Source organism: Notamacropus eugenii, chromosome 1 (assembly GCF_028372415.1).
Source record: "Notamacropus eugenii isolate mMacEug1 chromosome 1, mMacEug1.pri_v2, whole genome shotgun sequence".
Taxonomy (NCBI): domain Eukaryota; kingdom Metazoa; phylum Chordata; class Mammalia; order Diprotodontia; family Macropodidae; genus Notamacropus; species Notamacropus eugenii.
In genome coordinates this window covers 522245321-522268586 of record NC_092872.1, presented here as the reverse complement: position 1 = coordinate 522268586, position 23266 = coordinate 522245321, and the positions used below count along the sequence as shown (strand labels likewise).

The 23266-nt window shown below is 44.6% G+C and overlaps 1 protein-coding gene across 8 annotated transcripts in view; it reads left to right on the top strand.

Moving 5' to 3' along the window:
- The window catches only part of CAMK2B (calcium/calmodulin dependent protein kinase II beta), a 304019-nt gene extending 290088 nt beyond the window's left edge, over positions 1 to 13931 (top strand). For all 8 annotated transcript variants that reach the window (XM_072633743.1, XM_072633738.1, XM_072633739.1 and 5 more), the window contains 4 exons: positions 6851 to 6926; positions 7301 to 7395; positions 7731 to 7965; positions 13039 to 13931. In XM_072633743.1, coding sequence (XP_072489844.1) covers positions 6851 to 6926; positions 7301 to 7395; positions 7731 to 7963 — 404 coding nt within the window. In that variant the 3' untranslated portion in view covers positions 7964 to 7965; positions 13039 to 13931. The remainder of the gene's footprint in view (positions 1 to 6850; positions 6927 to 7300; positions 7396 to 7730; positions 7966 to 13038) is intronic.
- The last annotated feature ends 9335 nt before the right edge of the window (positions 13932 to 23266 follow it).

Sequence of the window (23266 nt, the reverse complement as noted above, 5' to 3'; positions counted from 1 at the left end):
TATCCTGTTTCCAATTACTTCTATTCTCTCTTTGATCCTGTCCCTCCCTGTGAGTGTCGACCTCAAATTGTACCCTCCTCCCCATGCCCTCCCTCCCATCGTCCCCCCGACCCTGTTTATCCCCTTGTCCCCCACCTTCCTGTATTGTAAGATAGGTTTTCATACCAAAATGAGTGTGCATTTTATTCCTTCCTTTAGTGGAATGTGATGAGAGTAAACTTCATGTTTTTCTCTCACCTCCCCTCTTTTTCCCCAAACTAAAAAAAATCTTTTGCTTGCCTCTTTTATGAGAGATAATTTGCCCCATTCCATTTCTCCCTTTCTCCTCCCATATATTTCTCTCTCACTGCTTGATTTCATTTTTTTTTAAGATATGATCCCATCCTATTCAATTCACTCTGCACACTCTGTCTCTATGAGTGTGTGCGTGTGCATGTGTGTGTGTGTAATCCCACCAAGTACCCAGATACTGAATAGTTTCAAGAGTTACTAATATTGTCTTTCCATGTAGGGATGTAAACAGTTCAACTTTTATAAGTCCCTTATGACTTCTCTTTGCTGTTTACCTTTTCATGCTTCTCTTCATTCTTGTGTTTGAAAGTCAAATTTTCTTTTCAGCTCTGGTCTTTTCATCAAGAATGCTTGAAAGTCCTCTATTTCATTGAAAGACCATTTTTTCCCCTGAAGTATTATACTCAGTTTTGCTAGGTAGGTGATTCTTGGTTTTAGTCCTAATTCCTTTGACTTCTGGAATATCCTATTCCATGCCCTTCGATCCCTTAATGTAGAAGCTGCTAGATCTTGTGTTATCCTGATTGTATTTCCACAGTACTTGAATTGTTTCTTTCTAGCTGCTTGCAATATTTTCTCCTTGACCTGGGAATTCTGGAATTTGGCCACAATATTCCTAGGAGTTTCTCTTTTAGGATGTTTTTCAGGTGGTGATTGGTGGATTCTTTCAATATTTATTTTGCCTTCTGGTTCTAGAATCTCAGGGCAGTTTTCCTTGATAATTTCATGAAAGATGATGTCTAGGCTCTTTTTTTGATCATGGCTTTCAGGTAGGCCCATAATTTTTAAATTGTCTCTCCTGGATCTATTTTCCAGGTCAGTTGTTTTTCCAATGAGATATTTCACGTTATCTTCCATTTTTTCATTCTTTTGGTTTTGTTTTGTGATTTCTTGGTTTCTCATAAAGTCATTAGCCTCCATCTGTTCCATTCTAATTTTGAAAGAACTATTTTCTTCCGTGAGCTTTTGAATCTCCTTTTCCATTTGGCTAATTCTGCTTTTGAAAGCATTCTTCTCCTCATTGGCTTCTTGAACCTCCTTTGCCAATTGAGTTAGCCTATTTTTCAGGGTGTTATTTTCTTCCGCATTTTTTTGGATCTCCTTTAGCAGGGTGCTGATTTGTTGTTCATACTTTGCTTGCAAGTCTTTTATTGCTCTTCCCAGCTTTTCCTCCACCTCTCTAACATGATTTTGAAAATTTTGGGGGCTCTTTATGACCTTTTCCCAGAACTGATCCCATTGAGTGGGCTGGGATGCAGAAGCACTGACTTCCGTGTCTTCCCCTGATGGTGAGCACCGCTCTTCCTCATCAGAAGGGAGAGGAGGAGAAACCTGCTCACCAAGAAAGTAACCCTCAATAGTCTTGGTTTTTTTTTCCTTTTCTGGGCATTTTCTCAGCCAGTGACTTGAGCTCTGAATATTCTCCTCACACCCACCTCACCTCCCTGAAAGCCTTTTTAGAGAAAGAATTAGTAGGACCTAAATAAAGAGGGTGAAAGATAAAGATAAAGCAAAAGTTTCTACCTAATTTTGGGGTGGGGAAAAGGAGATGATAAATTCTATTTTGAATAGTGTGCGTTAAAGGTGCCTGGGTGGAGCAGTATAGCAGGTAGCTAGAAATGTACAATTGGAACTAAAGAGAGAAGTTGGAACTGGAAATGTCAGGGAAGTCATCTGTATAGAAGAGAGGAAGGAAGGTAGTATAGAGGTGAAGTCATAATTCCTGAGCCCTCAGAGAGAGTACAGAAAGGAAACAGGACCATGGACTGTGAGGGAGAGCCAGAGTTGGGGGCAAGGAGGAAACAATTCACTTCAGGCCAGCAAAGGAGTGACCAGAGAAACACAGAAAGAAACCCAGGATAACCATATTACAGAAGCCAAGAAAAAGGAGAATTGCAAGGGGGAGCTTTAGCCAAGTCTTCCTGCTGCAAAGAGGTCAGATCAAGGGAAGAAAGAGTCATGTAGAAGGAGGTTGTTAGCCATCTTGGAGAGTGGTTTCAGCTGAGCTGTGGAGGGAAGATTAAGGAGATAGCCCAAGGAGTTAATTGTACCATGAGGCAGCTCCCAAAGCTGATGCAATCTTGAACCGAACGAGAGAATCAGAGCTTCCAGGAATAAGAAGGTGATAGCCTCACCTTATTCCACACTGCTCAGAACACATCGGTAGTACTGTGTCAAGTCCTGGTGCCACATTTTAGGAAGGATGTTGACATGCTGGATCAGAATGATGAATAACCTTGAATTCATGCCACATGAGTATTAGTTGAAGGAAACGGGCAAGGTTAGAAAAGAAGATTCCAGGGAGCTGTTTGCAAATGCCTGAAAGAGGATGTCTTGTAGAGGACAGCTTAGATTTATTCTGTTTAGCCATAGAGGGAAGAACTAGGAACAATGAGTGGATGTTTGCAGAGATGAATTTAGGTTTAGTCTCATGACAAGCTTCTTGACAATAAAGCTATCCTCAAATGAAATCAGCTGCCTTGGGGAGTCCAGGGCTCTCCATCATTGTAGGTCTTCAAGCAAAGACTGGATGGATACTTATAGGGTGGGTTAGAGTGGGGCTTCTGTTTGGGTATGAATTGGGTTAGAGAGCCAGTAAGGTCCCTTCTTCTGATAAAGAACCTAGGGCCTGGAGAGATTAGTCATCTATGCTCACAAAGGTAGTAAGGAGCAGAGAACTCAGAATTTTCGAACTCATGTTGTTGAATCCAGTCCTCATTCATATTCGCACATTCCCACAAATGTACTTTCACATTTATTACCTACCCCCAACCCCACACAGAATATGCACACGTACACAGACACACACAGAGAGACACACACACACGTCCACATGCATGGTTACCCTGAGACAGTCATGCATTCACAGTTAGATGGTACAGTGGACAGAGTCCTAGGCCTGAAGTCAGACAAGACCTGAGTTCAAATGTGACCTTACTAGCTGTGTAACCCTGGGCAAGTTACTTAAACTCTGCCTCAGTTTCTTCAGCTGCAAAATGGAAGAAAGGATAGTATCTACTTCCAAGGGTGGTTGGGAGGACCAAATGAAATAATATTTGTAAAGCTCTGTACCTGGCACACTGTAGGCATCTAATAAATGCTTATTTCTTTCCTTCCTTCAATATGGACTCAAGGTAGACTGTCTAGTCATGTGACCTGGGGAAAGTCATTTCCCTTCCCCAATTTCTTCATCTGTAAAATGGGAAGGTTGGACCAGCTGATCGTGTTTAGTTCTCTAATGTGTTTAGTTCCCTCTCTCTCCCTCTCTCTCCCTCTCCTCTTTCTCCCTCCTCCCTCTCTCTCTTTCTCTCTTTCTGTAAATATTATTTTATTAACTGTCTGTGTTCTCAGGAGATAGTAGATTAATCAGATGTAGGGGAAGGTAGAACAACAAAATTTATTTTATGACTTAGATAACAGGTGAGTGATTTTCCTGAATTTCTTTTCTTTGTGAATTATCCAGAAAAGAAACTCCTTTATCATAATGACAGCCATGTTAAAGAACAAGACAAAAACTTCATTGAGTCTGTAGGGACTGGGCAGTCTGGGTGCAGAAGGAGGCTGGGGTTGGAAGTCAGTGTCCAGAAGATCTCCTCAAGCCTTAAAGCTATCCCTAAGTGCCTGCCTCCCTCTTCACTGAAAGTCTTCGAGCAGAGTCTGGGCAACCACTTGGTGGTTGTGGGGTCATGGGGGTTTCTCATTATGGTATATGTTGGTCTAGATGGGCTTTGAGATCCCTCTCCAAGATTCTTGTGTGATTTTCTGAGCACACACACACACACACACACACACTCGCACACACACACACACACATTCTCATTGAGACGCACAATCCCATCAGTTCGCCCAGGCATTGGCATTTAAGATATCTGCTCTCTCAAATAGCTATGAGATCAGCTATGCTTCCCCACAAATGTGTGTTACAGAATCATGCATACATGCGCACACATATCCTATATACAGACACACACTCCCCCATATACAGACACCCCATATACAGATACATACCCTATGTACATACATCCCCTGTATACAGATACATACTCATTTACAGACACATAAACACACATACATACCCTGTATACAGACACATACACCCGTTTACAGACACACATATCCCTATACATACATACACACACATATAGACACATATATACCCATTTACAGAAATACAGACACACACACGCACGCACACACACACACACATACTCCCTGTATATAGACACTCACACAGTACACATACCATTGTCACTACAATTATTTGACCTTCAGAAGGCACATGTGCTGCCCCAGATGTCCAACCAGTGTCCAGCCACAGTTCCAGAAGCCCGTGCTGTTGCCCAGGCAGGGGTGGACTCAGGACAGGGAGATGGTGGCTTTGAAGCTGACACATTTCTCCCCAAGACAGCGTCGATGTGGAAGGGCTGGCCTACAGCACAGGCCTGTTCGGACACTCTGGGGCCCGAGTTTCTAAGTCTTGGCTGCCTGTTGTGAAGAGCCCATGCTGGCTGTGCGCCCAGAAGGCTCTCTCTACATAATTAACAAGGCAGTGGCCTGGAGCTGGCATCCAGGAGTGGCACAGTTTCTCCCTTGTGACTTTTTATCTTTACAAGCCTGTGCTCAGAGCTGTTCTGCCAGTGGACAGAGGCAGAAAATAGCTTTGGGGAGACCCTGGCATGGGAAAAAATTCAGTAGGATGTGCAGTCTGTTGCCTGAGGTGCCCCCTTCTTCCCCTCCACCCTGACTTTTTTGAATGCCCAGGATGAGATGCAGGTGAGGCAGAAACTGAAGCAGGTTGGCCTGAGGGGAGGGAGGAAGGAGGGAAAGACTAGGTGGTTACAAAGTAGCCTGATAGTTATTTTTCTTGGCCTTATTAAAGGGGCCATTCCCTGACTACTTCTTAAACAGGCTGATTCGCTGAATGGGCGTAACATTACCTCATCTTAAGTGAGTACTGAAAAGACCTTTGGCCTAAAGGGCCCAAGGTCTCCCAGTGCATCCTGGGTCATCTCCAGTCATCCTGATGAATATCTGGTCACTGGATTCAGATGGCTCTGGAGGAGAAGTGAGGCTGTTGACCTGCACAGCCCTCCCTCACTCAAAACAAAGTCAAGTGCAAGTCATGTCATTACTTCTCTGATGGCCAGGTCTTCTTCGGCAAGGAAGGACGAACACAACAACAAAATACAATGAAATGAACATTAGCTCTGAAGTTAGAGGTCCTGGGTTCAAATCTTACCTGTGATGCCTACTTTCTTTGTGATCTTGAACAAGTTATTTAATCAGTCAGCAAACAAGTACTTTCTCAAGTCCCTGCTATCTGCCAGGTGCTGGGAAAACAAATGCAAAAAATAAAACCATCCCTCTCAAGGAACTTACAGTATACCGGAGGAAACACCTTGTGCATTTATAGGTATATGTGTAATTAATACAAAAGGAAATTCTCTCCTCACCTTCATCTCTAAGAAGATCAGACCGGCTGGTTCAGATCTAAAGAGCTCTGGAGTCAGAAAAGTTGGGTTCAAATCTTACCAATGACTCCTACTTACCTGGGTTATCTTAGGAACATCCCCCATGGAGATGTTTTCTCAGTTTCCTCATTGGTACTTGATGGATCTGAGGGTCTGAGGGGACCACAGATACATCTCAGGACATTTATAAATTTGGATGGGAAAAAATGTCTTTTTCTCAATAACCTCAAACTGAAATTTCAGTTATTTAAAAATATTATTCTGAAAAGGGGTCCATAGGCTCCACCAGACTCCCAGGGTCAGGGACTGTGACATCAGACACAAAAAGGTTAGCAATCCTTGGCTTATGTGGCCTCTGTGGGCCCTCCCATATCTAGTATCCACTAGGGCCTAAGATCTTCCTCTCACTCAGGGCTCAGCCTGACTGCTACCTCCCCCATTGACCTTCCCGTGGTCCCCACTACAAAAAATGTTCTTTCCCCCACAACATTGCTGAACTTTCTCTGTTTTCCTTCTTTCCTAAACCCCCCACAAGTCCCACAACACCCCACCATGTATTTATTTATCAGTATACATTTTGTTCCCCTGGTAGAATGTAATAAGCTTTTTGAGGTTAAGGGTGGTTTCATTTCTGTATCTCCAGTTCACACAGGGCCTTGTACATAGTAGGTCCTTAATAAATGAATTGACTTTATTGAATCTGTGGCATTTTCTCTTATCTCATCTTGGCAGTTCTCTTTCTGGGATATGTCATCTCCTGTTAATATTATACCAATTTGAGTGGGATTGGCACAGGCAATGTTGACCTCAAGCAGGCCAAGACTGGGAGTTATCCAAAGTAGGGGTGTGTTCTCCAGATGGAACTCAGCAGTTCTTATGGAGCTTGGCATGGCTAATGATGAAATCCTACTAGAGATGTAGTTAGGAGCTTGAGAGAGCCAAGCTAGAGAGAAGTCTTGATCAACAAGGGCCAACAAGCCCTTGATACTTGACAAGTATCTAGGGCCTGATCACCCCCTGGGGCTGATGGGCTCACCCTGGGGTGCTGGGCCCTCAGAGGGCAAGCTTGATTGCATCTTCCCCTCCAGCTCGCAAGCAGGAAATCATCAAGATCACAGAGCAGCTGATAGAGGCCGTCAATAACGGGGACTTTGAGGCTTATGCGTGAGTACTGCTGCGGGATTTCAGATCAACCTGGGGTTGGAGGGAGGGAAAACCTGAGTCTTTGGGAGAGAAAAGTGTTGTTAGTACGCTCAGAGGTGGGATGATCAGCAACGGAGCACATTGGGGTATAGTGTTCCAGGAGTGTAGGGTTCTCAGCAGCTGGTTCCTAGACACATTGGCACACAAAATGCTGAGAAAGCATCTGGGCAGTGATGAAAGCAAAGTATCAAGGGCTTATAGGGGTTCCCTAATGCAGTTTTCCCAGTGGTATAAATGTAGCGATGCCCCTAGGTAGATCCACAGTCTAGTTATGAGGAGAACCAACACACTGGTCCCCCTTGACCCATCTGTCTCATTTGATATCTGTTCTGCAGGAAAATTTGTGACCCAGGCCTGACCTCATTTGAACCTGAAGCTCTTGGCAATCTTGTAGAAGGAATGGACTTTCACAGATTCTACTTTGAGAATTGTAAGTAAGCTTGGTCAGGGACTGAAGGAGTACACTAGCCAAGTAGGCTTTTTTTTTTTCCTGTGGGGGATGCCCTTGGGGAAGAACAAAGCTGACCTAGGGGTCAAAGGCTTTAGGAGGATACCATGGGGTGGGACAAACAAGTGAGGGAAATATAATGGAGGCCCTGATGAATGGAGGCAAACACAAGACTGAGGTGGGGCTCCCTACCTCTCCCTCTGCCCACAGACCGTCTCCTAGTGTCTCTACTCCCAGGTGGGAGGGAAGGGTAGGAAGCTTCTGGAGGGGCTCTTCATAGGCTGCGAGTTCTCCTACTTTCTCTTCCTTCTCTTCAGTGCTAGCCAAGAACAGCAAACCCATCCACACCACCATCCTGAACCCCCACGTGCACGTGATTGGCGAGGATGCCGCATGCATCGCCTACATCCGTCTCACGCAGTACATTGATGGGCAGGGCCGACCCCGCACCAGCCAGTCAGAGGAGACTCGCGTCTGGCACCGCCGTGATGGCAAGTGGCAGAATGTCCACTTCCACTGTTCAGGTGCACCTGTAGCCCCGCTGCAGTGAAGGTGAGCACCCCACCCCCTTCCCAGTCACATGATCCAGATTCCCAAGCATAAGGTCTTGATCACATACACCATCCGAGCCTGGAATGAGGTACACAGAGTGCAGTGAGAAGTGCCTAGATTGTTGGCCTCTCTGTCACATCATGGACTGTTCTACTACCCTCAGAATCCTAGTAGTTTGGAGGATCACCACTCTAGATCTGGAATACAGTCCAAACCCTTCATTTTATAAATAAGGAAACTGAGGCCCAAGGAGGTTAAGTACTGCTAGAAGTAGGATTTAGGTCCTGGAGCTCTGACTACAGAGTGAGGCCTATTTACAGTATATTATGCTGCCTCCAAATAGGAAGCCCCCAGGGGTCCAGGTCAGCAAGTGAGTCTTCTCTCTTTCCCCACATGACTATATGTTGACCTATCCTTGTACATGTATGTGTAGAGAACAGTGAGGAAGACATTCTGGCTAGAGAGGAGAGCATGTGTTATTATGCAATATTGTTGTTTGTTGCTGAGTTGTTTCCAGGCATGTCTAACTCTTTGTGACCCCTTTTGGGGTTTTCTTGACAAAGATACTGAAATGGTTTGCCATTCTTCTCCAGCTCACTTTACAGAAGAGGAAACAGGCAAACAGGGTGAAGTGACTTACCCAGGGTCATATAGCAAGTAAATGTCTGAGGCTTTATTTGAACTCAGGCCTTCCTGACTCCAGGTCGGGCCCTCTAGCCACTGTGACACTTAGCTGCCCAGAATGCATCATAGCAAACTTTTATTAAAGACTTGCCCAGGGTAGAGCTAAGTGTGAGGGAGATGATGAGTTTGATAAGACATGGTCTCTATCCTCCATTACAGTCTTATAGACACCATCCCAAAGAGCTGTGATACATACATTTCCTATCAGGTATAGGGACTTCTTCAAAACAAAGTACCAGATAGAAAGCTTGAGAAATAAGGTCATTACTCATTAGGGGAAGAAGGGGACCACACAGGGAAAGCTACAAAGCGGAGGTGATCCACATGATGAGCTTAACGGATGGGTCATGATTCAACAGGTGACAAGGGTGAGGGAAGAAAGGCATTCCAGGCATAGGGAACAGCACAAGCAAAGGCTCGTGCTTTGTCAGAACAGGCAGTGCCTAATTCAGGAGACAAAACAGTCTAGTTTGACTGGAGCACAGAGTCCATGGAGGGGAGGACAAGGGGAGAAGGTCAGCCCAGGTCCAAGGAGGTAGCAGATCTTGGACTTGATGCAGTAGGAAACAGGAAGCTGTTACACGTTCCTGTGCAGGAAAGTAACATTAAATTGAATTCAACGGACATTTATTAAGCCCTTACTGTATGCAACTCAGCAAAGATTTATTAAGCACCATGCAGGAAAAGCAAATATAACTCTAACATAGACCCTGGAGTATATTAGTCTATCAATCATTCAACAAACATTTATTAAGGACCTGCTACGTACCAGGCGTTGTGCTAGCTGCTGGTGATACAAAAGCAAAGGTAAACAGGCCTTGACAGTTTAGCCAGAGGAAACACCACCACTTTTTTTTGTATATATGCATACAAAATAAATAATGAGGTAATCTGGGGAAGAAGGCCCTAGCTGCTGGGTGAATCAGGAAGGCCTTCTTGTAGAAGTTGGTACTTGAGCAGAGCCTTAAAGGAAAGTTAAGGATTCTTGGAAGTGGAGGCAAGAAGAGAAAGCATTCCAGGCGTGGGGGACAACCACGGCAAAGTCACAGAAGTGAGAGGCCGAGTGTTGTGTCTGAGGCACGGTAAGGAGGCCAGTTTGGCCGGACCATAGTGTGGAGGGGAATAGTGTGTAATAAGTGTTGAGAGTGAAATTCAACAAAGGTAGACTGAGGCACGTTCTCTCCATGCAAGATCACTTTTTATTAACAGGCATGCTCCCTGCCAATAAAATGGTTCAATGGCTGTGCCTCAGTTAGCCATAAAACCCTGAGCAAGAAGATCAGCTCCTCTTTTATAGTTTTTGGGGAGTATCGAACAAAGAACAGGACTTTGTAGGCAGAGAAAGAATACAATTGGTTATGAGGTTGGTGACATCATAGAAGTGAGGGCAATGTGATTGGTTACTAAGGAAAGTGGCCATACTCACACGTGAGATCAGGACTACCCTCTCTTACAGGAATGCTTTGTGAATTTGTGGGAAAGAGCTGTTGCGTGAGACTATTGATAGTGGGCCAGGGATGCAGACTCACTGGCGCCTGGAAATGAGGCAAGACCACTTTTAATTGGGCAAGGATGAAGCTAAGATGGGGCAAGGTCAGCCCATCTGCACCCAAGGATAGTTTCTCAGGCGCAGAAGTTGTGAGGGATGACAAGCGTCCTTGGCACAGAGTGATTTGCAGGTGGTGCCAGTAAAAGAGTTTCCTTAGAATTAGAGTGTTTTGTAAGAGTATTGATTGAACTTCTGAACTTTAGCCCAATAGTTTTTCTTTAATTAAAAGTGATCGATAGGAAAACTGAACGATGGCATGTAACTTGTGATAGAAAGACTGAACTTTTGAACGCATGAGATTATTCTCAGAGGTAAAGAAGAGGCTTCGGTTTGCTACACAGAATACAGAATATGGCTGTATAATAGAAACATACATACAATATGTGCAACCAGATCAATCATTATATGGCCAGAAAGACATATACAAATAATTCTATTGTAAGAGAACGTGAGATAAGTGCAAAGCAAGGGTCTGGGCAGAGTTCTTGCAGAAACTTTTACCCAATCAAGGCAGACTTCGTAAAGGAGGCAGTATCTGGTTTGGGCTTTGATGGAAGTGAGGGACCTTGATAAATTAGAGATGGGTAGCACTGTCTGTTCCAGGCTTGGAGGCAGCTGACATGAGTAAGGTCCATGGAGATGGGAGAAGGCAGACAGGGAGCCCAAGAGCTCTTCCAGTTTGACTAGAAAGTGCAGCAGGGTAGTAGAACAACATAAAGCATATTTGAGACAGATTTGGGGAGCCTTAAATGCCAAGATCAGTAGGGAGTTGGGAGCCACTCAATGCCTTTGAATTGCAGAGTAGATCCAAGGGTACATTAGGTGAAGGATTCAAGCAGCAGGATGAAGGATGGGATTGAAGAGAAGCAGGGTCATGAGTTTGCAGCCTGCTACAGAGAGGAGAGAAGAGGGCTTCAACTAAGGGCATGACATAGGAGTCAAGAGGAAGGGGGAGCAATAGGAAAATGGTGTTTTAGGAAGATTCATTTGGCAGCTCTTCCAATTCAGCAGAAAGCAGGGAGAAAGTGCTGGGGATGCAAAGACTGAACAGCCTCTCCTCTCTTGCTTCCAGAGGGTACAACATGAATGCTACAGATGCAGAGTATATGCATCATAAATTTTTAAAAAATTATTTCAAGGAGGAGAGAGAACCAAACCACTAGGGCCACAAGGAAGGAAAGGCTCTGTGTGGGAGGTCATGGCTGAACTGAGCCTTGAAGAGAGCCAGAGATTTAAGAAACAGAGAGGAGAGAGAATGGCATTCCAGATATGGGGGGGGCCCATCCATGTGAGGGGGAGTGACAGCAGTCAGTACCACCACAGCTAGCATTTCTGTAGTGCAGCAAGGTTGGCAAAGCCACTTTGCATATGTTCTCTTATTTGGGCCTTTTACAACAACCCTGGGAGTAGGATAGCGTTATCATCTTTCTTTTACAGGTGCAAAAAATGAGGTTTAGAGAGGCGTAGCAACTTGCCCATATGTGACCCCAGGGTCACACAGAGTGAATGAAGTGAGACAGGATGAGGCAGGATCCAGACTCAGGCCTTTCCGACTCCAAGTCTAGCATTGTTCCTAATGGAATATGATTCATAGGGAATGAATGGCTTATAGACCAGTTGAACTGGAAAAGAAAGCAAAAATACCTGAAGAAGGGCCAGAAAGGTATATGGGTACCACATTGTGTATGGCTTTCAGCACCAACCTGAGGATTTTACATTGATTCTAGAGGCAAGAGGGAGCTATCAAAGGCAGAAAAGTAACATGGTCAGACCTGGGTTTTAGCTATTTGTTTTTGGCAAGTGTCGAGCATTGATTGACAAAGGAAGAGACTAACAAGGAGGTCATTACAGTAGTCCAGGCAAGAGATGATAAGGACCGGACAAAGAATCCTGGCTGTGCGAATGGAGAAGGGGAATTCATATGGACATGTAGGATGGAACCAAAGCTTGGGGGCAAAGACCACTTCGATTTTTTGTCTCTATAGGCCCATCACCTAACACAGTGCCTTGCAAATAGTAAGAGCTTAAGATACTTGTTTAATTAAATCGATCAGAGATACAAGAGATTTTTGTGGAGGTAGAATTAACAAAATTTGGTTATTCTTTGGATACAAAGTGTGGGAGTCTCCTAACACTCCAACACAGTTCAATCCTCTCTTTTTGTACTTTTGGTAGCTCTCTTGCTGATTCAGTTACTGTTTCTATGTAAATAACTCAAAAAAAAAATCTATGTGTCTAGCCCTAATCATCTCTTTTGTGGGCAGTAAAACAGTGAATAATCTAGCAAAGGAAACTGAGAAATGGTCATTTGAGTAGGAGAAGAAGCAAATGAGAGCAGTGTCATGGAAGCCAGGAAGGGGGAGATTTCCAGGACTAAGGGGATGGTTGAAAGTGTCAAAAGACGAAGTGGAGACAGAAAATATAAACAGCCTTTTCTGGGAGTTTGTAAAAGGAAGGGTTCTGGAATTGATAGCAAGAGGGAATGGCAGGGTTAAATGAAGGGTTTTTTTTAAGGATCAGGAAGACTTGTGTATATTTATTTACAAGTGGTGGAAAAGTAATCAATGGATAAGGAGAGATTGAAAGTAAGAGAAAGAGGAAAAGATGAATGGGACATATACACAGAGGAGACAGATGAGATCAAGATTTGAGAGAACAGTCACAGAATCAGACAGTTTTAGGTTAGAAAGGATCACCGCAGTATTGGAGATGGTCTTCTCACTTCTTTTCCCTTCCCAAATGCCCCATGCTTCTACTCTGCCTGAGGCCCTCTTACTTTGCCTTCCCTTTTTTAAAACATCACAGTGCAGAAGAGTGACAGGGCCCACCTTGTGTTTCAGAACCAGGACATCCTTTTGTGGTTTCATCCTGACGGAGACGGTGATTGGAGCGGAGCCACCACTCGCCCGGTGGTAGCGCCCACCGCGTCAGCATGCTCGTGTCTGCCTCGTCCCTCCCTCCCCTGGTGCCTGTGTCTGCAGAAAACAAGACCAGATGTGATTTCTTTTTAAAAAACAAACACACAAACAAACAACCGGCAACTACAACAACAACAAAAAGCAACCAACGAAATGAGGAAAAAAAATACCACAGTACAAAAAACAAACCAGGATTTTAAAAAAAGCTGTAAAAATCACTGGCGTTTGTGGGGCTTCAAAACCAACCAGCTGCTCCTCCCGTCCACAGCTCCATGTGTGTGTCTGTCCGTCTGTTCCTCGGCTGTCTTGGGTGACCAGGTGTTACAATGAAAATGTCCACAAGGCTCCACCCCCTCTGTTGACCCCCGTGTTGAACGGTGTTAGTTTGTTAGATGAAAAAAAAACCCACAAAAAAAAAAAAACTAAGGTATTTTGCATTCTCTCTGCCAACGCATGGGCCTTTGCCAGTGGTGTACTTGCACGTGGCCGTAGTGAGCTGTTACCGTTTGTCTCTTCAGGGACGTGGGGCTGCTGGCTCCAGGTTTTCCTTTGCCTTTTTCCTCTAGTTGTGCCTATGGGTTGCTATCACTCCTTCCTTCCTTCCACCCAACATTCTTTCTTTGGTTGAGGAGGGAAGAGGTGTCCCTGGGTTCTGTCTCTTTTGTGCCAGGCAGACTGCTGGTCAGCAGCGTGCCCAGTGTGATTGGAAAAGTGACTCTGGGCTCCTAGATTCCGGATGGGCTGAGATTCTGGCACTCACACTATGGGACATCCTCTGTTTTTGTCATCCCCCTCAACTAAAGGGCCTGCGTCAAGAACCTCTTGTGCCATGTTGGCCTCGTCTCTTACTCTGAAGCCTTGAAGGCTGGTGATGGCATGAAGGGCGAGCAGCTCTGGGTGAGGATTGTGAAGAGTGCTGAGGAACATGGTTGGGAGAGGGGAAAGAGATGGGAAATAGGGACATGCAGGGGTAAGAGAACCCTGGTCGTTTGGGACCCAGATTTTATGGGTGTCTGCAGGTCCAGGAATGGAGGGAGCCTGGGCCAACCAGGTCCCAAGTGCCCAAGAGAGTATGCTAAGCCTCACAGAAAGGGGAACCCTAATTTCTGGAGACAAAGCATTATCTTCTACAAACTTTCATTTCCTTTCCTTAGCCTAACAGCTTCACATATGGGAAGCATAGCCAGAGTAATTAGCAGACCCTGGGCTATGCCCTCGGGGCCTTTGTAACCTCTTCAGTTTGACCAGGATCTTGAACCCTAACCCCCCTCCCCCCAACTGACAGAGACAACTCAGGAGCCAAGACTCCCAAATAACCAGCTATAGAAAATGAGGGCTTTGGGCCCTTAGGAAATAATCTTTCTTTTTGCCTTGGTGGATACTAAAGGCAGTTTCTGCTTCTTCCCTCTGTCTGGTTGGTCTCTGCACAGTAGACAGTGAATGTATTGACAGCTTTGTGGCGGCTCCTCTGAATTTTGACCCAGAGAAATCTGTTTCCTAGGGCCTAGTATCTCCTTTGGTTCTCTCTGGCCCTCTATAGGGGCATCCCAATCTCTCCTCTTATCAGGATAAGAATTGACAGCTCAGAAAGGTTACATACAGACTCAAGCCTTTCTTCCTCCTGGTACTCCAGCCCCTGAAATGGGAATAAAGAGGTGATTATTCCCCTGTATGTTATCCCTTTCCCAATCTATGTGAATCAGATAGGTCTTGTGGAGGACTACCCAGGGCTATTGTGTGATCTCCTATGGAGAGGCCTGTGGCATGGTGGGATGGAAGAAATCTGTGGGGAGACAAGGCCAGTCTCTACCACTGCTCCTTCCTTGAAAGTGAGAGAGGAGAGAATTCTGTAAAATGGAAGTGAGGTGAGTCCCACTGGCAACCAGAATAAGTCTAAGACCAAGCAACTATTTCCTCAAACTCTCTCCAGTAGAGCAGTAAGGATCTGAGCTCTGCAAGAACTTGCCCAGGTTGTTGGGGAATTCCCTGGAGAAGGCTAAGTCAGGAAAGAACAATGGATTCTTCTGTTTTCCTGGGACTGGAAAAACATTAGACTATATTAAGCCCTGTCATTGATTTCCCTGGCCTGTGGTTGTGGTTTACAAAGTGTCCATCTTTGGATGGAAAGTCAGGGCTTATAGACTGGCTGGCTGCAGTGTGGCCCTGGCAACCACAGGGAATCCCAGGAATAGGGTGAATAGTGTCTAGTTGGAATTTTTTGGGAACTAGAGCTGAAGGATGGTTGTGAGGGAAATGCTCCCTCAGGAGGGATGACCATCTGCATCCAGTCCCTGAAAGGGCCTCACTTGCCCAGTGAGACTGGTGGACTACAGTGAGCTACGGCTCTTAAGGACTGGAAGAGTTGGTCACATGGAGGGTGCTCAACAAATTCTTAAGGATGGCTGCTGTTGCTGCATTAATCAGTAGCAACAGCCATCTGATTCATTTACTGATGACCTACTATGTTCAAGGACAATGTTGATGGATTGGGAAAGGACAACAGCTAGATGAACAGGGTCAGAAAGCATTTTAAAAAATGGGAATGAATGGCTTTTTTCTGGGAACTTCAAGTGCCTAATTGGAATTGGAAAATTAAAGGGAATATGCTGGCCTGGGCCCTATTTTCGTTTTCCCCTAGGATTGAGAGAATGTCCCAATGTTCCACCATGGAAATCAGGGACTTGAGGCAGGAATGGCCCTAGGGCTACTTGGTATGGTCAGAGAAGAAAGAGGAGAGAGACATATGTCACTCTGTAAGATGTGGACCCGTTGGTGAAAATATCCAGAGTTGAGAGGCCCAGGGTCAGGAACTGACCCCCAGGCAAAATATGGGAAAGCTGTGTTGAGGACTGGACCTAGGCTCTTAATCTGAGATGCAGAAGTGCGCATTGTGATTCTTATGTTGAAGGTAAGCAATGCAAGATGTGGGATGGACTTCGTGGAATCCTTTAGTCTACTTCCTGCCCTACCCTTGAAATCTCAGAGCCAATCTCTTCAGGCTCCAATGTAGATCTCCCCATCCTCCGGCTTCTCGGCTTTGAAAAGCATACCTTCTTTAGTCTTCGTTGATGATTAGAAGCCGAATGAAGGTGAGAAGAATTTATGGGCTTCTGCCCCCACCTGGCGTATTGTCTTGATCTAAGGAGTATTTATTAGGTGCCCAGATGTTCAGGAGGCATTGTGCCTAGGCATCAAGGTTGCAAAGACAAAGCAAAAGCAGATCCTTGCCCTTGAGGAGCACATGAGAAAAGGCATTTTAGCCAAGCATTGAAGGTTTTCTTTTCATTTTATAGCCAGGTAGTCCCAAGGAGAGATGGGAGAGAAGAGAAAATGAAGCTGGAGGAAAGGGAGAGAAGGTGGCTGCCAGGGATGACTTGGATACAGGGTGCTACATAGATGGTTTTTTGTTATTTCAAGGTCAGCCGGACCCAAAGTACAGCACATAGCCTGAGGATAGGGAGGCAGCTGAGGTCAGTCTGGGGGCCTTGAGGATGAGACTATGGGCTGAAGTGGCAGCCCCCTCTCTCATGGGTAGGAAAAATTCAGTTGCGACAATGCTCTAATGTCTCTCTTTGTATTAGTTTTGTGAATATGGACAGTCCTTCCCCAAGGAGTATGTGTTGAAGGTACATCCAGAACTCAGGAAGGTAAGGCAAAGACAGCACCATGGCAGGTCAGGATTCAGAAGTTCAAGGCCTCTGCCTAGCTTCATTGACTCATTCATACCTTGATTCAAGGTTTGGGGGGTGGGGGGGGGTGGGAGTGGGAGTGGGAGTGGGATGCAGACAATGGAGAGAATTGAATCTCTTTGGCTAAAAATGTGTGAGTTGCTCAGGGATGAGTGCCCTAGATTTGGGGTAGTTGATGGGCTGATTGATCTCTTGGGGATGAATTCCGGTCCCATCTTTTCCCCATCCCATTTGGGTGTAGCAGTTACTTAACTGATCCAATGAGAGTCAGTCTATTGGATGACTACTTTTGCCTAGGTCAGAGACTTTTTTTGGGGGGTGGGGGGAGCAGGGAGTGGGATTAGTTCACAGGGGAGTTTTCCTCCTTGCCATGCAAAATGCCATCTTTAACTCAGTGGTATTTTGCTGTGGCCATCTGCACTGGGGAAGAAAACATAGCCAGAAAATGCATACCTGTTTGAGGAAAGGTTTGTGGGCAGTGATGAAATATGAGCCAGGAGTTAGCTTGTAAGGAAATAGAGGCATCTTAGGTATGACTTCCTTCCCTGGCTACTGACTAGGAGCTCTGAGCCCCAAGAGGTAAGAAACATGGTGTAAGGAAGCAGACAGTGATCCCATGCCATTGGCTTTTCTCAGAGAAACCCTGGAGGAATCCAACCTGGCATAGCTCATCTCTGATTCCTTCTAAAGTTCTACAGTTAACCTAAGGGTCTGGAAGGGTCTGCACCCTGACCCTCAAGGTTGGGCCATGACTAAGGACCTTTGAACCAAGTTTACCAAATGATCCTGGGCTACTGTAAATTGGAGTGACCACCTTCAGGTCCTAGAAGCCACGTGGTCTTCTAGAATTTGAAAGGGGATGGGGGTGGGTTGTTTACTCCACTACTTTTTCATCATCCTTTAAAGACCCAGAAGTTTGAACCAACCTGACTTCCTTTGACCAAGATGGTTCTCCATGTCTTAGAACAAATGACAGGTCTAAAGCAATAGATTGGAAATTTGGCTGTAGGGGTGAAGGAACCATCCCCAACAGTCATACCAATTATCTTTCTGTTATAAACAAACAAAAAAAATGCATAGGATAAATTTCCCAGGGTATAGCAAGTCAAAGGCTCTGTTCCTGGGGGACTATAAGCACCTCTCAGATAGAGCAAAGTGTTCACAGAAACTCAGTAAACCTTTGAGTCAGTTCCTGGCATGAATATTGATCACCCTAATATCAACCCATATGCATACAAATGTACATACATACACAGAAATGCTTTTGTTAATAAACATGTCCACACTCATACATGGACCTGAGCAGTGATTTTAAAATGTACTTTTCAGATACTCCAAAATGTTTTTTAATTAAAAACATACATCCTGGGGAATTTTAAATTAAAGAGTGAAGCACAGTCTGGTAAGGATAGAATAGATGTCAACTCCAAAAAGATTAAGAATCATGTCTGGGCAGAAGGTGGCGCTGCTTGAACAATATCACCCTTTTGTTCACTGGAGTCTCTAGGCATAGGCAGGTGGTATGTGCATCCAGGCAGCCAGCAGGCAGGGCCAGGAAGAAAGTATCTCCTTTCCACACAGCCAGTATACTTCATCCATTACAATAGCACAGTCATAAAGGCCCTTTGGAATGGCTGTAAATACTTATTACATAGATTTCCTTTTTTATCTCATATTAGAGTGACTGCCAGAAAGCTAATCTGGCATTGGGGATCCCAGCAATTCCTTTATCCCTTAACTACAATTCTATCCCCTCTTCTAGATCCATTAGACTCCTTTCTTTTCCCTGAAACCCCTGCAGATCTCTGGGACGAGGTAGGGGTTTAACTTAGGATGTTAAACTTCCCAACCCATTTTACCCCTCCAAACCCAAATGTCTTCCCAATGTTGAGCATACACTTGAGCAGGTTGAAGGACTGTTGTGTTTTGATGTACCTGTTGTGAGTGGGTGATGATAGAACTAGTGGGCACTGTCTAGAGGGTAAGGGTTAAGCCCTGACCACATTACCTGGATCACCTGGATAATTTCCTGGAGGGAGGAATGTTCTGGAACAGAGCTCATAAAGGAGCTTGAGGTTTGAAGATAGATTGAACGTGTAACCTAAAAAGACCTAAGTAGAAAAATGATGAATAGGTGGGCAAATGAATGGATAGATGGGGAACTTGAGAGAGGTGAAGGTGATGTCTTAATCTTCTGTGGTTAGGAAAAGGGAGCTATATGTAGCTCTCTTTAAATGGGGTTTTCCTTATGTCTGAACTGGGCCTGATTTTCCCATTTAGTTTGCATGTGTTTTTCTGGGAAAGAGTGAGTTGGCAATAGGGCCCAACAGAAGAATGGAATAATGCTGTATAATAGAATAATCAGATGATGGTGAATGCTGGGAGGGACTGGGCAGCTAAGACAAAGGCACCAGAGGGTGAGGACAGAGTAGGGGGAGAAGATCTGGAATCAGTTAACTCAATGGAACTACAAATTGGATTAAATCAATTGCATTTAATCCTGAGATAAAGAGGCGTCCCTCACTGGCCACATTTTTGCCCCTATCCCTAGAAGCCACCCAGGCAACTCCCTAATACAATTCACAGTTAAGTATGGATTTCTTTATCTTTTCCTTGAAATAAAGCAAAGTGAGGGGAGGGAGGAGGAAGAAGGACAGGTTATCAGGTGGTCTATGGTTGAGGGTAAACTAGAACTCTGAGCCCACAGAGGAGAGATCAGGAATACAAGCTCTTTCAGTGGCAAACCCACAATGTACACCCATTTCAGAATCAACAACAAAATGACTGGGAGATGCTGGGGTTGCCATCTTGTGACTGGGGATTTGCCCTCAGTTCTTTAAATTTAAATGATTTTGAATAAAAGTTCCCTCAATGCCTGGAGCCGAGTTTGAGCTGGGAGCTTTTGGGGTAAGAGGAACATCAGTCCTGCTCTCCCCCCAACAAGGTGTGTGACCCAGCATTTAGCAGCAAAAGGGACCACGGAAAGCCTGTCCCACCTCCCACCCTCTTGTGTCCTGGGGCCTCTTCACTCTCCTTTACCAGTCATCTTGTTATAATTATGGAGCTGCGTGTCTGGGGTTATTTGGGGATTTTGGGGGGGGAGGGAGGAGGGGTAATTTTTTTTGCATGACCTCTAAAGAGAAAAACCATATAAATCCATTGATAGCTAGGTATACATAACTTTTGGCATGTGTATATCTATCTATCTTGAGGAAGAGAACTTGATGAAAGATGAGCACTCTGCTCTGTGAATGCTGGGGGATCTTTCCTCTTTTCTGACTTTCTCTTCTTTCTTTTTGCTGAGTTTCATTGTCTTTTCTTTCTGAGCCTTGTAAGTGTAAAAACAAAAATGATTCTTATTTTGTTCTGTCTCGGGAAACTGCAAATAAAACAACAAAAAAATGGGACAAACTGTTCAGTGTGTGGTAGCTTGCTTTTCACCTTAACCTGGCTCTATGCTTGACCGTGCCTATGGCCTAAGTCACCTCTGGTCTTTCCCACTGGGTGACCTTATAAACACTGCTTGCCTGCCCCCTTCCCAGAACCCAGCATAGTGGCCCTGGAAAAGTTCTGAATGCTCATCTGGGACAGATGAGAGCTCACATGGGAGCTGGCCTTGACCCTTTGATTGAGCTTGTTGGTGAGATGTATGGGACCATAAATGCCCAATGAAATGAGCACTATCACCATGAATTACAGTGAAGGTTGGCTCAGGTCTAGGTGGGCCTTTCACTTATACCAACTCCTATCAGTGCCCTAGGAGACCACTCAGACCCTTCTCCCTAGAAAAAGACAGTTCAGGTCAGTCCCATTAGCTTGTCTATTTTGGAACTTTCTAGATCCTTGGTGCCCAGGGAAGTAGATCAGACACCAATTCCACAAACAAAAACCACCCTGTCAACCACAGAAGGTCCCTTGTAACCTCCACTTTCTGTGACATCTAGTCTTCTCAGTTTTACCATGTTTCCCCATAGATGCACTGCACTTATGTACCAAGGGCCCCCCATGCTGGGTTTGGGCTAGCCCTCCAGCTTGAACGAGGACACAACTAAGAAGGTCACAAGTCAAGTCCCTAGTAGAAGTTAGACCCTGAGGGACAGACCGTATCTGAGAGGAAAAGGGGCATCAGGGATAGACAGTGGTAGGCATCGATGTATAACAGCCTGCCCACACATTTTCATGGTAACCTCCTCAGAAAAGGAAACATTCCAAACGTTTTCAATGTTCTTTCAGCCACAGCTCGACTAGAGGTTGGGAAGCCGTTACCTCCTGTCCTTTCTCACTCTAAGGCCCCAAGCAGAAGCTGGCAGAGCACCTTGGCCCAATCACCCCCCACTCAATCCCTATGGCCAGAGCGCAGCTCAGTCACTAACTGCTGTCAGTCAGATGTTATTATTAACCTCCATTTCTATTGCTCCCTCAGCAAGGAAATGAAGGCTTAAAAAAAAAGCAGACAACAGTAACTTAAGAAATCTTTAGCTTTGGAGACCCAAATGATATAGACTGATGGTGACTTAAGATCAACAGAAATGGGATGTTTTATTGGCTTTGCATCACAGACCTGATGCAAACAAACAGAAGGGCTTCCTGGGATTTTTTAATGAAATATGTGAGTGGGGAGGCTTTCTCTATAAATGACCATTATTTCTAGCAAAAAGCTCAATGGGTTTATGTCCTTTATCATGCAAAAGGACAGATGAATAGTCGAGACCTGGCTTTACCAGTCAAGGGATAGAATATAGACCTCAGTGAAAATCCATGGTGTCTTATCTCAGAGAACATTCAAGTGTGTTCAGGGCTAAGTTTAGTTAACAGTTCTAGGTGGATGAGTCTACCAACAGTATTTTTCCAGGTCAGAGTTCTCTCAAAGGATCTGAAAAAAAGAGTGCAGGCAGGCACTTGAAGAGGAAAGAACTGATTTTCACAACATCCAGTGCACTCTCCCTCCTCCCCCTCACTAAAAGTCCCTACTCAAGACCCTGTATTACTGCAGCATTTAGCGGGTCAGTGATTTCATTATCAATAAGTGCCAACTAGGTGCCAGGCACTGGTAGATGATGGGGATACAAAGAGAAAAGAAACAGTCCTTGCTCTCAAAAAGCTAACACTTCACAAAGAAGACTAATGCAGATCATGGGCTTTCTACATATCAGTAGACAATTTTCATGATTTGCTGTGGCAAAAAAAAGAAAAAAACTCACACGCCAGCCTTTTAGTAATGAGTTTTGCCAAACCTAGCTAGGCTGGGGCCCAGATAACTGAAGCAGGCTGTTTGCTGTGTTCACTGTGCCCACAAGCCTTTCCAGCTTTTGTAGAACCGGCTAGATTCTCACTGGCATAACCTTTTAGATTCTGGGGACATTTGTCACAATAAGGTTTCAAAGTCCAGTTTTTGTTGTGGTTTGCAATTTCCTGCCCTAGCTCATTTTACAATGCCCAGTAACACAGCTATTAAATATTTGAACTCAGGTCTTCTTGACTCCAGGCCTGGCACTCTATTCAGTACATCACCTAGCTGCCACTCAACATCATTAGAATTTAGAATTTCTGGAGAAACAGAAGTTCCCTAGTTAAGTGGGATCTAAGGTGTTTAAAGTTAATACCTTACTTTCATGTTATTCTAAAAACTGTCCAGCATTATTATCCACTTTTTGCAAATAAGACATCAAATGATTTTACCCAAGGGGACACAAGTCAGGGACATTATCAACATTTGCCAAAACTATGTGATGAAAGTTGTTACTTTGTGCTGAAGTAGGAAGTCATATCTTTTGATCCATTCAACAAATATTCAAGTACCTATGCACAGATCACAACAGGATCAAAGATTTAGAGCCCAGGGTGTAAAAGGGCTTGCCCAAGGTCACATAGGCAAGAGTGGCAGTGCCAGAATTTGAGCCCAGGCCTCTGATTCCAAAGCCATCATTCTTTTCACTGTGTACCCCATGCTTTTTTATGGTAGGGTAGCATCTCAATGTCAGGTTTGCCCCTGCATCTTCCTGTGAGATAAACCGCATTGGAAAGGTTCTGAGCAGGAAAAACAGAAAGAGGTCCTTTGTGATGCTGCCATCTGTATCTCACAGGTGACCAAAGTCATAAATGTTCTGATTGAAGAATTACAAGATTATTTGTTGTAGTAAGTCTGCCCTCTGGCAATAAGAAAAAAATGTATCTGACCTCCTACTCAGATATAATCTCATAGTGGTGGGGGGAAACACCAGGTTTAAACTGCCTTAGAGATGTAATGGGGGTAGGAGAATCAGACTTTTAGAGCTAGAAGATAATGAAGAAATTAAATCTATTTCCTTCATTGATAGAAATATTTCATTGACACTACCAATCTTTAATCACTTATTCTGTTGAAGGCTTGATACTAAAAGCTCAACCAGAAAAAGATTAAGCAGAGCTACAGTGAGGTACCTGTTTTAACTACTTTAATCCCAAAGAAAGCCACAGGATCA